General features: G+C 43.5%; 1 protein-coding gene across 2 annotated transcripts in view; it reads left to right on the top strand.

Annotated features, from left to right (window-relative positions):
* The window catches only part of LOC105986129 (cytochrome P450 4A6-like), a 34,987-nt gene extending 21,648 nt beyond the window's left edge, over positions 1–13,339 (top strand). Inside the window, exons 3-12 of one of the 2 annotated variants that reach the window (XM_013016893.1) lie at positions 5,217–5,261; positions 5,753–5,874; positions 7,034–7,158; positions 7,527–7,681; positions 8,087–8,193; positions 8,278–8,468; positions 8,570–8,703; positions 9,967–10,031; positions 10,182–10,258; positions 12,772–13,339. In XM_013016893.1, coding sequence (XP_012872347.1) covers positions 5,217–5,261; positions 5,753–5,874; positions 7,034–7,158; positions 7,527–7,681; positions 8,087–8,193; positions 8,278–8,468; positions 8,570–8,703; positions 9,967–10,031; positions 10,182–10,258; positions 12,772–12,940 — 1,190 coding nt within the window. In that variant the 3' untranslated portion in view covers positions 12,941–13,339. The remainder of the gene's footprint in view (positions 1–5,216; positions 5,262–5,752; positions 5,875–7,033; positions 7,159–7,526; positions 7,682–8,086; positions 8,194–8,277; positions 8,469–8,569; positions 8,704–9,966; positions 10,032–10,181; positions 10,259–12,771) is intronic. The other variant, XM_013016892.1, reaches the window with a different exon arrangement.
* Positions 13,340–13,578: the final 239 nt, after the last annotated feature.

Genomic DNA, 13,578 nt, shown 5'->3' with positions numbered 1-13,578 from the left:
GTGCTGGGGGGGAGGGGTGGCCTTCCCTCCTCTGCTCCCTGAGAAGGAGTGAGGACGTCGGGCTTCTACTCATGCCGAGTCTTGGATCCTGGGTCGTCTCTGGTCTGCACACTGCAGGATGAAGATGTCCGCTCCGTGTCGGTTCTTGCTGGTGTTGAGTAGAATCCGCTCGCCCGCTGCGCCTGGCTCCTTCGTCCCGGACTCTCTGTGTGAGCGCTCAGGTATGGCCCCGGCTGCGGTCTCTGCTGCGACCCTGCCGCCGCCACCGCCACCGCGGCGGCTGCTGGCAAGCGCTCCGATGTGTCTTCTTGCCTTGGCTTTCCCTCTCTTGTCTAACTCTCTGTCCTGTGATGGCACACTTGGTGTGATTCTCTGGCTTAGGACTGTTCACTGGAACTCTTCACAGAAGACTTGGACTAGTATTTAATTCAGTAATGGAGTAATTGAGTAGTTCAGCACAGCCATACTGAACTTAATTTTTGTCATCTTGGCATGCATATACTTTACCATAAATCCACTAAATCTGCAAAGAATTTTCTATATGCACAAATCAGGTTATTTTAAATCTTGAAAAAATATACTTAAAAAAAAGCCAGATGTAATGGCTCATGCTTGTCATCCCAGCTATGTGGAAGATGTAAGTCTAGGCCTCACCTCGGCTTGCCTCACCTCCAGGCCTTGGAGCTGGAGCTGGGTGCACAGCCATCTCCTGCCTAGGCACCAGGATGTCTGCAACAAATTATCTATGCTCAGCCACCTTACTTTGTTTTGATAACTTATTGCATTGGTTACCGGAATTATAATCCACATTACTTCTGCTTTTGTAGCTTGCTTGTTGATTACGAAATTACCATTGACCACCTGCAAGTGTACCTGCCCCAATCTTGCCTATAATACCCTATTTGACTTCATTGCTGATCTTCACTGTTCCAAAGAGGAGGTCAGTCACCATGGCTTTTAAAAGATTCCTAGCCTGATTGACTGAGTGCTGATGACTCCTTTTGCCAATCGTGTGTTCAGGTCCCACCGGCCCTGGGAAGTTGGGATACTTCACCCAACAATATGATCTGAGATAGGAAGTGGAACTGACAGATAAGAGGTAGAGAAAGACTCAGGAACCCTATCTTACCTGACAGGGTTTGGAAGAATCCGTGTGAAGGTGAGGTTGAGCAGTCCAGAGGAGTCCAGAAGAGGAAATTGAAGATGATAAGCATGGACATTTCTGGAGGAGAATTAGAAAGTCACAAACACCGGTGGGCTGGGAGAAGAGGGCCTACAGCCTGACCCCTGAGTGGGATGCAGATGGGCTGCAGCTTGAAGATCCCCAGTTGCACAGAGATTCCAAAAAAGAACCAAGGAGAAATTTTGGAACTATAAAGCTCCTCCAGGAGATATCCTGATTTTTTCTGGGACTAAGACCCACCCTTTTCTAGGGCATTTTTCTACACCAGGAACCACTCTTAATGCAGGAACTGAACTAATCACTGATTAAGTCAAGAAATGATTTGTGTTGTTGGACTCTGTCTGTCAGAGTGCTAGCCATGTCTGAACAGAGGCTTCATGTCTCTGAGAGCAGGAGTATGGGGAAGACATCCCTAGAGTTAGCAAGGCCTTGACAGAATTCAGGAGAGTATAAACCAAGGCCTAATGCAGAGATGTGTGTGTGGCCTGTAAGAAAATAGGACATGCTGAGCTCCTGAAAGGGACATGGGAATACTCTGCTCCGGGCTGGACTAAGGGTCTAACATCAGACTGGCTCAGAACACAGTGTGAATCCACTTCTCTAACTGCCTAGAACCTTACTTCATGAACAGCTGACCTTGGTCCTCCTACCTGTTTGGCTGCTGCCAGATCCCCATCCTGGATCCCCATCGTGGTTATATGAGCTATACTAAAGTACAGAACTGGGAGCCACCTGATTCTCTCAATATTCCTACTGGAAAATAGGAAAGATTTAAAAGGCATCCTTCCTGCCATTTTCTGACTTCTTGTCACCTCCCTTGTCCCATATCAATATGCTCATATCTTGTTTTCTTACACAAACTTCCTTCTCATCTTCCTGCTACCCTGCCACAGGACTTCCTGTCTGTGAGCCACTTTTGATCTTATCTTCTCCCAGGATCTATTTTTTTCTGTGTGTCTCCCTATCTCCCACCTATCTACTGTAAGCATTATGCCCACCTTAGGTCCTCAGCTCCACCCAGACCTGAGCTCCTCCCAGCCCTGGAGTTCCCACCATACAGCTGGCCCCTCCCTCTCTGCCCAGACCCACCTGAGCTCCCATCTACCTCACTTACTGCCCCTAGCCCAGACCCTGCTGCTACCTAGACAGTGGAGGCTGCCATGTGCTCCCTCTTGGGGGAAATATGGCTCCTCTAATACACCTTGTAATAATCTTTCTCCTATGCCTGCTGCCTCCCCACAGTCCCCTGGGATGGATGTGACGGATCTTTTCGTCTACATCTTTGAATGCTTACATAGTGCCTGTTCACTTGTCTACCCTCTAGGCTGCCTGCCCTTCTACCTATTTGCCTGTGCCTGTGTGAACTTCCTGTTTTGCTAAAAATGAACTCTCACCACTTTAATAGCTTAAAACAACACACACTTATAATCTCATAATTCTCAGATGTCTACAGTGATTTTCTTAGGCAATACCCAAAATTTTCTTGAGCTGGCAGAAGGAATCCCCTTTCTTTTATCCTCCTACTTTTTGCTCTCAAGGTATCCAAGTGATTAGACTAGCCCCCTCCCTCCAGATTATCAAGGAACATCTACACTTGAAGTCAACTAATTGTACATATTACCCGCAGCCAAAACAACTCTTCACAACAGAACTTGACTAATACTTAAGTAACTAGATAAGTTGGAATGGACATGCTGAACTTTAAAACTAAAAAAATTTGGCATACATACTCATCCCCTTAAACTTATTTAACTTACATCTCATTATTCACTGTTTACCCAAAACACTTTGATGTTCTTTTCAACCTTTACAATAACAACAAATGATATTTCTTCTGACAACTACCTTGATAATATACTATTGAAAAAAAACACTAATCTTCTCCCTGAAATAAAATGCAAAGTTAGGGCATGGTATTTATACTTCTCCTTGGCATTCTGTGTACCCATACTTGACTCATATATGCCAAATGTTATCAATATACTGCATGTTAGATGTTATTGTGGTAAGGAGAAGGGAAAGCTGAGCATATACACAATATATTTAATAACAAAATGAAGAAGTAGTCCTTACCATTACACTCCTTGTTTCTTCCACTTCCCACATGGTCTTTCTTCTTCTACTTGCAGGGTCACAGTTAAGTCTGATGCTATCTTTTATCACTACCCTGTACATAGTCCCTCTGCCTGTAGCAAGCTCTTAGTAAGTGGTGTTCTCTTTGCATGGCAGAGTGGATGAGCCAAAGCTTCATCCTTGTGACTTCTGGGCCATGTGAAGCTCCGTTGAATAAGGTTGTTGTATATTTTTCCACTTACTTTAGATACAGGGCATGTTCTAGGGTACAGGATACAGGAAATATTCTAGGATATCTTTTGTGTTCCAATCCTTCCTCACTTTAACTGATAAGGTGTCTACCACTTTCACTTAAACATGAGACTAATTACTCATACAGGACAGCAACTGTGTTTGAGGAGCCACAACTAGCAAGAGAACAGTTTTTTTTTAATTGTCAGCACAATAATGATGATGTTTGTATGGAAGGTTTTTTTTTTCCATTTAATACTAAGACTTCTAGGCCAAAAGCTGATACACTGTAAACCAGAAAGTGAGTACTGGGATGTTGGATCACTAAGGGTAATAAACAGTGTTGCTATAACCATTTCCATCCCTTCACTTCTGAACTCCGGAGCCCGGGCCAGTGCCATATCTGGGACATTCTTTTATAGCAGACACAACTCCAAAGAACCACACCCAGCCTTACAAGGTATTGCCACCTAGCTGATGCCATACACCAAAGCAATTCTCAATATTTCTCTGGCTCTGGACTGGATAATTGAAATACATGTACTTAGAAATGACAAAGGAGATGCAGCAGTTTTTAGAGAGTTAATATTCCTAGGTTAATCAAATCTTCTGTGAAATTACAGAAAGAAATAGTAGTTCAGCTAGCTGTGTCTAAATAACTGCCTATCATTATTTTCTTGAAGCCACAATCTAGCAGATAGCACACAGTATTTACTTATGTGCTTACAATTTATACAGTTCAACAGCAATGGGGCTCAACTTTTTTCTTTATCTTTTTAAACTAAATGAACTAAATGAAGGTAACCAATTATGTAGATTGCCTCATATAAGAGAAACAAACATATCCACATTGACTTGGGTGTGTAAATTCTAATTGTCATTGACCTGGGTCATGAATGACAACCTCACCACCCACTATAGAAAAGCCTCAAAATTCTTTTTTATTTTTTAGCACTGAAGACTTGGTTTATGTTTCTTACCAACTTACCATCCCATTTTTGGGAGTATCTAGCATCTGGAACATGAGGCCAGTCTTCTTGAGTCTAGCTGACTATCATGACAGAGACAGAGGAGGTTAGGTGGGCAATGGGAAGTAACATGGGAAATGCAAGGTGTCAACTGACAACAATAAAAATGTCATATCTTGGAATCTAATGGAGGTGGGGGGAGAAAATTTTTGGAATGCATTATCAATGTGTATGTAGAGAGTACAAGACATCTCAATGAAAGTTATTAATAGAGGATTGCAATGAAAAAACAGAGAAGAGGGTTATTCAGAGCAAAATATAACATACATACGCATGTCTGAAATAGTAGAGTAAAACCAGTTGGTACAATTAATATACACTAAAAATAAAAGAATGACGGGGACGTAAAACAGACTTTGAAGGTAGATACGAAGATTAACAAAGATGGTGAAGGAGGATAAATAGGGTTAAAGTATTTATTTTGCATTTGAAAGCAAAACAATAAAACATTTTGTTTTAAGACAGGAAAGGAGGTCAAAGAGAATGAGAGAGGGTGAATTTGATAAGGATATAGTGAATGAATTTTTAGAAATGTCCCAATGAAACCACACTTGTACAATTTACATACTGTAATTTGCAAAAAAAGAAAAAAATACAAGCAGACAAAAAATATATCATGTCTGCCCCTGGTCAGAACATCAGTGCCTCTAATCCTATTATTTTCCCTTGTTTCCAATGAATAACTCTCACTTACTTTTCAGACCCGAAAGCTCATGGTACCTATAAATTTGTGGCTCCATGGATTGGTAAGTATATCTTAACTAGAGCGATGGTCGCTCCTCAGGTTAACCAAGTACTATCACTTGACCTTACTGAGAACAAAAGATTATCACTGTCAAAACCAATCCTTAAACACAAATTCCATTTTAATACTTCTACCTTGACCTTTACTTAAAAAAAAAAAACAACTACTTCTGGCTTGAGGCTCAGCGTCCTTCTACACTTCTTCCCAGTGACTCCTAACCGTGCTCAGCCTCATATTTAGTGAAGGCTCCCCCCGATCTGCCCTCAAGTCTCCCCAACCTGTATCTGACAGCTGTTTTAATCATATCAGATATACAAGTACAATTGGAAGATTCACATTTCTGAAAGGTGCTGCTGCTTATTTCCTTTAGCCAAGAATTTCTGTCTTCCTGATCCACCCCAGCACTCTCACAATCTATTTCTCTCATATCACCCTGCTGTTACTCTGCTTCCCTTTCTCACACACTCAAGCCCATATCCATCTTCTGTCCAGGCTATGGTTTGCTCCTGCTGAATGGACAGACATGGTTCCAGCGGATGTTGACTCCAGCTTTCCACTATGACATCCTGAAGCCCTATGTGGGAATCATGGTGGACTCCATTCAAGTAATGCTGGTGAGTCTATCTCTTTCATGTACACACACCTACTCACAAAACACACTCATAAAGCTGGGCACCTGTGGATCACACCTGTAATCCTAACTACTCAGGAGGCTGAGATCTGAGGCTCAAGGTTCAAGGCCAGCCCAGGCAGGAAAGTCTATGAGACTCTTATCTCCAATAAATGACTAGAAAACCAAAAGTGGCACTGTGGCTCAAGGGGTAGAGCACTCACCTGAGCTGAAGAGCACAGGGACAGCGCCCAAGCCCAGAGTTGAAGCCCCATGACAGACAACCCCCCCACACTCACTCATATTCCATTCTCTAACACAGAAACCATCAGACATAATCACAGAAATTAATGCTATCAACCCAATTGCAGTAAGAAACAGTTCCTCTGTAATAAGTGCAACAGAAAGCATCCAGGACCCAGGACTGAGCCAAATTGCTCATTGTCCTACTCAGAAGGTATCACGGTAGATACAGGCCCCTCTCCTTCTTTCTCAGCTCAGCAAAGTGGGGGAATAGATACTCCCACCAAAAGCAAGCTACCTGTCCCTGGCTGGACTGGGAAATGACCGCATCAGTTGCATTGGGAGCTTCTAAGGTGTCACTCAATCATCAGGGCCCCAGAGCTTCTGAATGGCCATGCTGACCCATACATTGAGATGGACACAAGGCCTACATTGCCACAGACAATCCTACCTCACAGTAAATTCCAACCTGGCAGTGTTCTGTAAGATTTTGGTGAATGAAAAAATTGGAGTCCAAGACAGCCAACAATAGGATTGCTCCTGCAGGCCAAGCAGGCTTTCTTTTCCATGCTAACTAGTGTTTTCATATTTGGGGTTCTATCAATTTTCAAGTCTACTCCACAAAATTTTCAGGAAACAGAAGGGTATTTACACTGTGGACTTTTTCATCAACCGAAAAAAAGTGACAGTTATTCTCAAAATTTATAATGTGACCAGATGTATCTATGTCCAGCTTTGTAATAACATTTTGTGACAGATAGGCAGACTACAAGTATTGCTCCGCATACTTAACTTGCTACAAGGGCATCTGAGCCAAGGACTTGAAACAAGATAGATGGAGATACAGGAAAGGAATCAAGTCTATTTAGCATAGACACTCCAGTGGGAAATGAGACTGTCAATGTCACCCTCCATCACAGGACCAATGGGAGAAGCTCAGCATCCAGGACAACTCTCTGGAGATCTTTGAACACATCTCCTTGATGACTCTGGACACCATAATGAAGTGTGCCTTTGGCCAACAAGAGTGTATCCAGGTGAACAGGTCAGTGACATTCATTTGCAGGGTCTTTGTTCTTATTAGCTGAGGGGCTTACTCAACTGAGAGGCAAATGGGAAAGCTGCAATGCTCACCTCAAAAACAAAGCAAAACAAACAAAAACCAAGATTGGAATTCAAAAGTCAGGGGAACTTCAAATTCCTGACCTGACCCATTCCTGCCCAGACATACACCACTAATCTCCAACACAGGTGGTACACTGGATGTTTATGCCATCTCCATAAGGCCCTTAAAATAGAACTTAGATATTTCTCAGGGTTGTCTGTTCCCATTATTGTGGGACTCTCTACAGTTAGCTCACTCCATGTATGAGATTTCCCAAACCCCAGTGTGTTGTGCCTTCTCTTTCTCAGGAAATCCAAGGCCTACATCCAGGCTATCAGAGATCTGAACAACCTGGTTTTTGCCCGAATGAGGAATGTCTTTCACCAGAATGGTGTCATCTACAGTCTGACCTCTAATGGCCGCACATACCATCATGCCTGCCAGCTTGCCCACGAGCATACAGGTTCTGTCTGTCCCTCCAATCTCTCTTCCTTTATCAGACTTAACCCAAATGACAGTCATGGCTCTCACACATAGATACCTCTGCTGAGCTAGAGACACACTCTTGCAGAGTACTATGCCGGTATAAGTTATAGACACTGAGAGGTCAGGATATCAGGTACCATACAGGAATTACCAGTGCTTAGTGCTGTGCTATTAAATAACACTCATCCTAGCAGTTTTCATCAGGGCTTCTGTGTTCTTTGCTCCCCACAGCTGATGTGCTAGACTTCCAGCCCTGACCCACATAGCCACCCCCAAATGCACCCTGTTTCCTACAGAGAACCCAGACTGGGGAAAGGGAAGGCTATTGGGAGGTGCTGTAACATTTGACTCTGCCTGCCTGGTAACTGTTGTCCTGGAACAGACAAGGTGATCAACCAGAGGAAGGCTCAGCTGCAAGATGAGGGAGAGCTGGAAAAGGTCAAGATGAAAAGGCGCTTAGACTTCTTGGATATCCTACTGTTTGCCAAAGTGAGTGCTTGTGCAGAGCCCTGAGGCTTTGTGGAGAAATGCAGCCTGAGGGAAAATTTTCCCTCTTGACCATAACACCCCTAGATGGAGGATGGAAGCAGCTTGTCTGACAAGGACCTGCGTGCCGAAGTGGACACGTTCATGTTCGAGGGCCATGACACCACAGCCAGTGGCATCTCCTGGATCTTGTACACTCTGGCCACACACCCCGAACACCAGCAGAAGTGCAGGGAGGAGGTCCAGAGCCTTTTGGGAAATGGAGCCTCTGTCACCTGGTGAGTGAGAGCTCAATGTGTAGAGAAACCCTTCCACTCTACTGGGGCAAACTCTAGTCTTCTCAGGCTCTGCCTGACCCTGAAGATGGGCTTCATTTCAGGGAAATCCTTGACAAGATGGCCTACACCACCATGTGCGTTAAGGAGGCCCTGAGACTCTATACACCAGTACCCCTGGTGAGCAGAGAACTGAGCAAACCTGTCACCTTTCCAGATGGACGCTCCCTACCCAAAGGTATGAGCTTCCTACCCTCATTTACCAAGCACTCCGCAGAGCAAGGACAGAACAGAAATACATATATGCTTCCACAATTTAGAACCCAGTGAGTCTCCCTTTCCTCACAAGTAATTTGGATTCTTACTTTGAAGTTAGAATTTGAGAAATGCAAATGTTTAGCACAATTGAACCTCAACAAAATCTCAAAACCACTCTTCCTCCAATTCTCACTACTGTGCATTTTAAGATAGACAGAGCAGTGGAGACTGGCTAAGGTGCTATGGTTCCTTCCATAGGTGAAGGTAAATCGGGGAAGTTCAGGGATCCTATGTTAAAGGTGAAATGTATAATGTCTGAGGACCTTTCCAGTTGATAGAAAAGCAGGTGATGTCTGGTTCTGAATTTCATTCCATAGTAGGAAAACATCCACTAACTCATTCCACACCCAGTATGAACTCACTGCTGCTACATTGAAGCTGTGAAAACACAGGATAGATAATAGATCTTGTTCAGACTCTGGAATCTCATCTTTTGTCATCAAGTAGATGTCCGGCTGTGTATATTCCAGTCTAAAAGTGTGGATTATTAGGTCCTCCTGTGGTTCCATGAATAGACCATATTTTCAAGTGAGAAAAGTAGGAATAGCATAGAAAACCATGAAAGAGGTGAACGGACAGCTACAAAGCATAGAGAATGAGAGCAAGAGAGAAAAAAGGAACCTGTCTGCCGGGACGAGGTGAAATCAAAGTTACAAGCACAGGTAAGGAAGTAGCCCTGGGTCAGTGATGAGAATAAGGACACAGTGTCCACAGTCCTTAAATCCAGTTGGAGGACTTGGTGTGATAGCAACTCTTTCTGCAAGACAGGAACCACAGTATAGCTAAAGGGAAAGACTATGGAAACTGAATGAAGGGGAAAAAATGGAAATAGTTCATTACAGAGGGTTAGTTCTAATTCTTAAATGGTTTAATGCATGTTCTCTAAGTCTCATGGAAGATTCTTGGTTAGTGTGATTTCTCACTTCATTTCCTATTAGAACTGAGCCTCAATACTTCTTGATTTCATGTTTGTGTCATGGTTTTCTCTCCTAAGCCGTACTAGGTGCTGTTCCAAACACCATCTCTGAAGCTATCCACCTCCCATTAATGCTATAATTCTGCTCAAAGTGATTCTATTTGTCACCCATGCCATTTGTGTATACGTGGCCTCTGCTGAATGAGGGACCAGACCTCTACCCCACTGGCATTAATATTCTTTTCTGTCTCCCCCCACATCCCACAGGTGTCATACTTACACTCTCATTTTATTCCCTTCATCATAACCTGAAGGTGTGGCCCAATCCAGAGGTGTGAGAGTCCTGGGACGAAAGGAGGGAGGGAAATGGATTCTTAGGCTTTACACTTCCCATCAATCCCAGATCTAGGCATGCTGTCCCTTCCTAGGTTGGAAGCAGGGCTTGACTCCTCTGTTTCTGGGTCCTGGTATTGTCTCTGCAGGTGTTTGACCCTTTCCGGTTTGCCCCAGATTCTTCCCACCACAGCCACTCATTCCTACCCTTCTCTGGAGGATCCAGGTGAGAAGCTGCTCACCGTGTGATGGGTGTGAGAAAAGGCGAGTGTCCTGGCACCTGCCTGGTGCTCATAATTCTGCAGTTTTCTGAGTGCCATCTGCAACTGTGCCTTTCCTGGTTAATGGTTGTAGTTATATCTGAGCCCATAGGGACCTTGACCCACTGCCTTTTCCAATGTCCAGACAAAACATTTTGTCAATGTTTGCTCCAAATTTCACTGTAGTGTAGCGCTTTTCCATTCTTGGAGCATGCACTTTCAAAATTCTATTTTATCATGTAAACTGACCCTTGAGTGTTGCTTTTCCTTTGTTGTCAGATATTGTAAAGTAGATGTGTGTCTTTTCCATATTCTCAATGTAATTTATCACCTTCCTTCAAAATTTTCATAGATGTAGAATCAGAAGGCCTACTGTTGAAGTCATGTATCCGAAAGTTTGCAGCTCACCATAGAGGATATTTATTGAATACCAGGCAGTGTTGTCTCACATTTTGGGCTTTAGTGAAAGTCTGACTTTAGAGAAGTATTTCTACATCATTATGCTGTGAACTACTTAGTGCAAGACTGGGGGAGAAAGAATGAGGACAATAGTCTCTGAGAGAAAAATCACTATTCATCTATGACATGTAAACTGCTCTGGTGTGCACTATGATAAGTTGACCTGGAAGTGCTGTTGATATGGACAGTCATGCTCAGTGAAAGCTGCTGTAAAAGTGCACAATGTTTGCAAGACTTGTCCTGTGGAATATGGGTTGAAATCAGTCTTACAACTAATTAAGAGAAGGGAGCCTTTCTTGAGTTAATATTTCTGTAAAAAATATTTTTTCTTGGTCCTGGGGCTTGAACTCAGAGCCTGTGCACTGTCCCTGAGCTGTTCGGCACAAAGCTGGTGCTCTACCACTTTAAGCCACAGCTGGAAGTCCAGTTGTCAGGGTGTTAATTGGAGATAACAGTCTCTAGATGATAGGCTTGATTTCACCAGTGATCCTCAGATCTCAACCTCCTCACTAGCTAGGATTATAGATGTAAGCAACCAGTATCCAGTTAATTGATGAATTTTTTAAGGCTAATCCATTTTCAGAGAACAGGCCTTTAAGCATGCTGTTTGGTGGAAGGCAGATTTCTAGAAATTAGTTACACAAGTGATAGAGCCATCGGAGGAGAGAAGATTAAGTATCTCAATTTTTAGCTAGAAATATGTACAATCCAGGTATTTTGTTTTCTTTTATTTTTGAAATTTAATTACGTGAGTTTAATTACAGGTGAATTAGTATGATTTATATTCAAAGTATGTTTCTCTGTGCTATGCTAAGGGGAAGGAATACAGAGATACATGCTTCTGTCCTTGATTCAGGGACAAGTACAGCAAGTTATTCAGAACTATAAACCTGTGTGCAAGACAGACTTCATTCTTTCATTCCTTCACACTCATTCTTTCTTTGAGCTTCTTGTGGAACATCCCATAATCGGGCACTCTGCACAGTCTTTGAATAAAGGATGGAGCATTGAGTGTCGCACAGTGGGAGGAACAGGTAGCAGAAGGGTGAGGGCCAGATAGTCATTGTCTTGAGCCTTTATAATGTGCAGGCAGAGGTGGAGGGAGTCTTTTATCAATGACCTCAACATGAGATGTGGTAGGAAGTGGGCCTGGGGAGGTAAGATGGGGTGTGTGGGGGCAGCAGTCCAGAGAGGGTGGAACACTATCGTTTGTAATGGGTTGCATGGGAATGTCAGCGTGGAGGGAAGGTGGTCATGGAGACCAGAGCAATCTGGGAGAGGAAATTGAAAGTGACAAGAGGAGATATTTCTGGAGCAGAATTAGATAGCTTTGGGTTTGGATGCTGGTGGACTGAGGGAGGGAGGGAGAATCAGATCATCTGCACCTGGAGAATTTTTGATCCAGAGCCTCTTTCATGATCTACTCTACTCCTCTATGAGTGCTCTGTAGGGATGGATCCTAAGTCCTTTGCTCCCACAGAATGTAAGCACTGGGTCATGTTGCTGACCAGTTGCATCTACATGGGGGAACCAAACAAGTGTAGGAGAAGGAGTGAAGTAACAATGGCTTCACTCTAAAATAACAAATAGTAATAGATTCTGTCAGTTCGAGACTATCTCTGTCTTAATAGAATCTTCATGCCTATCAGAGTAAGATTCAAACTGAGCTCTTTAAAAAGATGAGGCAAGTCAAGAGAGTATGAATGAAGGCTTGGGGGTAGAAGTGTGTGTGTGTGTGTATGTGTGTGTGTGTGTGTGAGAGAGAGAGAGAGAGAGAGAGAGAGACAGAGACAGAGAGAGACAGACAGAGAGAGACAGAGAGAGAGACAAAGAGACACAGAGACAGAGACAGAGACCGAGAGAGAGAGAGAGAGAGATCTGTAAGGAGACAGATGAAGTCAGGCTCAGGAAAGAGGACTCTGAATGTCCAACTCTAGGTGGAGATTCTGGAGCCCATGTCTGCCCAGCTCAGAACAGGTTCTGGGACCCCATCTCCTTTCATTGTCTCTCCCTGGCCCAGGAACTGCATTGGGAAACAATTTGCCATGAATGAGGTGAAGGTGGCCGTGGCTCTGACCCTGCTCCGCTTTGAGGTGCTGCCAGATCCCACCAGGGTCCCCATCCTCATCCCTCCACTTGTGTTGAAGCCCAAGAATGGGATCCACCTTCATCTTAGGAAACTCAGCTAATTCTACAGGGGACAAGAAGTTCTGTCAACTTTCTGCCTGCATTGCCTTCCTGTGACCAGCTCCTATCCATAGCCTATCTATCTATGTCCTGCTTTCTCGTCCCACTTGCCCTTCTTTCAGCCTGCTTGACAGTCTTGCTTCTAGTTTGTCTTCTTGGCTTTCCTTTTCTCTCCTACCTTTGTCCATGATCTCTACCTGCGTGACAAGCTATCTTTCCTCTTCCTACCTGCCTAAGACTATTCACATAGTCCCCAATCACCTCACTCACTGACCTCAGACCTATCTGCACCTGAACATGTTGTTTCCCTTTCTGCTGCTTATCTGAGGTGAGCTTTTCTGCTTAAGTCTCTGAAGTATTAACTGCTTTATAATAAATTACAACCATGTTTGTGACAGAAATTTAGTCTTTTGTGGTTTTAAAGATCAGAATTTTAACATGGGTCTTGTTGAGACAAACACGGGAAATTGCAGGGCCACAATCATTAGGGCTATGATATGCTTTTTCTTTTTTTCCATTTCCATTATCTAAAGCTGCATTTCTGGAGTTTGGGATGCTTTAATAGTCAAATGTGGCAGCTCCTTCAAATCTTCCCATTTCTGTCTTTACAATACTTATAATGATGTTTTTGATTACATTG

This window comes from Dipodomys ordii, unplaced genomic scaffold, assembly GCF_000151885.1.
Source record: "Dipodomys ordii isolate 6190 unplaced genomic scaffold, Dord_2.0 Scaffold33, whole genome shotgun sequence".
NCBI lineage: Eukaryota > Metazoa > Chordata > Mammalia > Rodentia > Heteromyidae > Dipodomys > Dipodomys ordii.
Note: the sequence above shows the minus strand (reverse complement) of the source record. Positions and strands in the feature narration are given on the sequence as shown.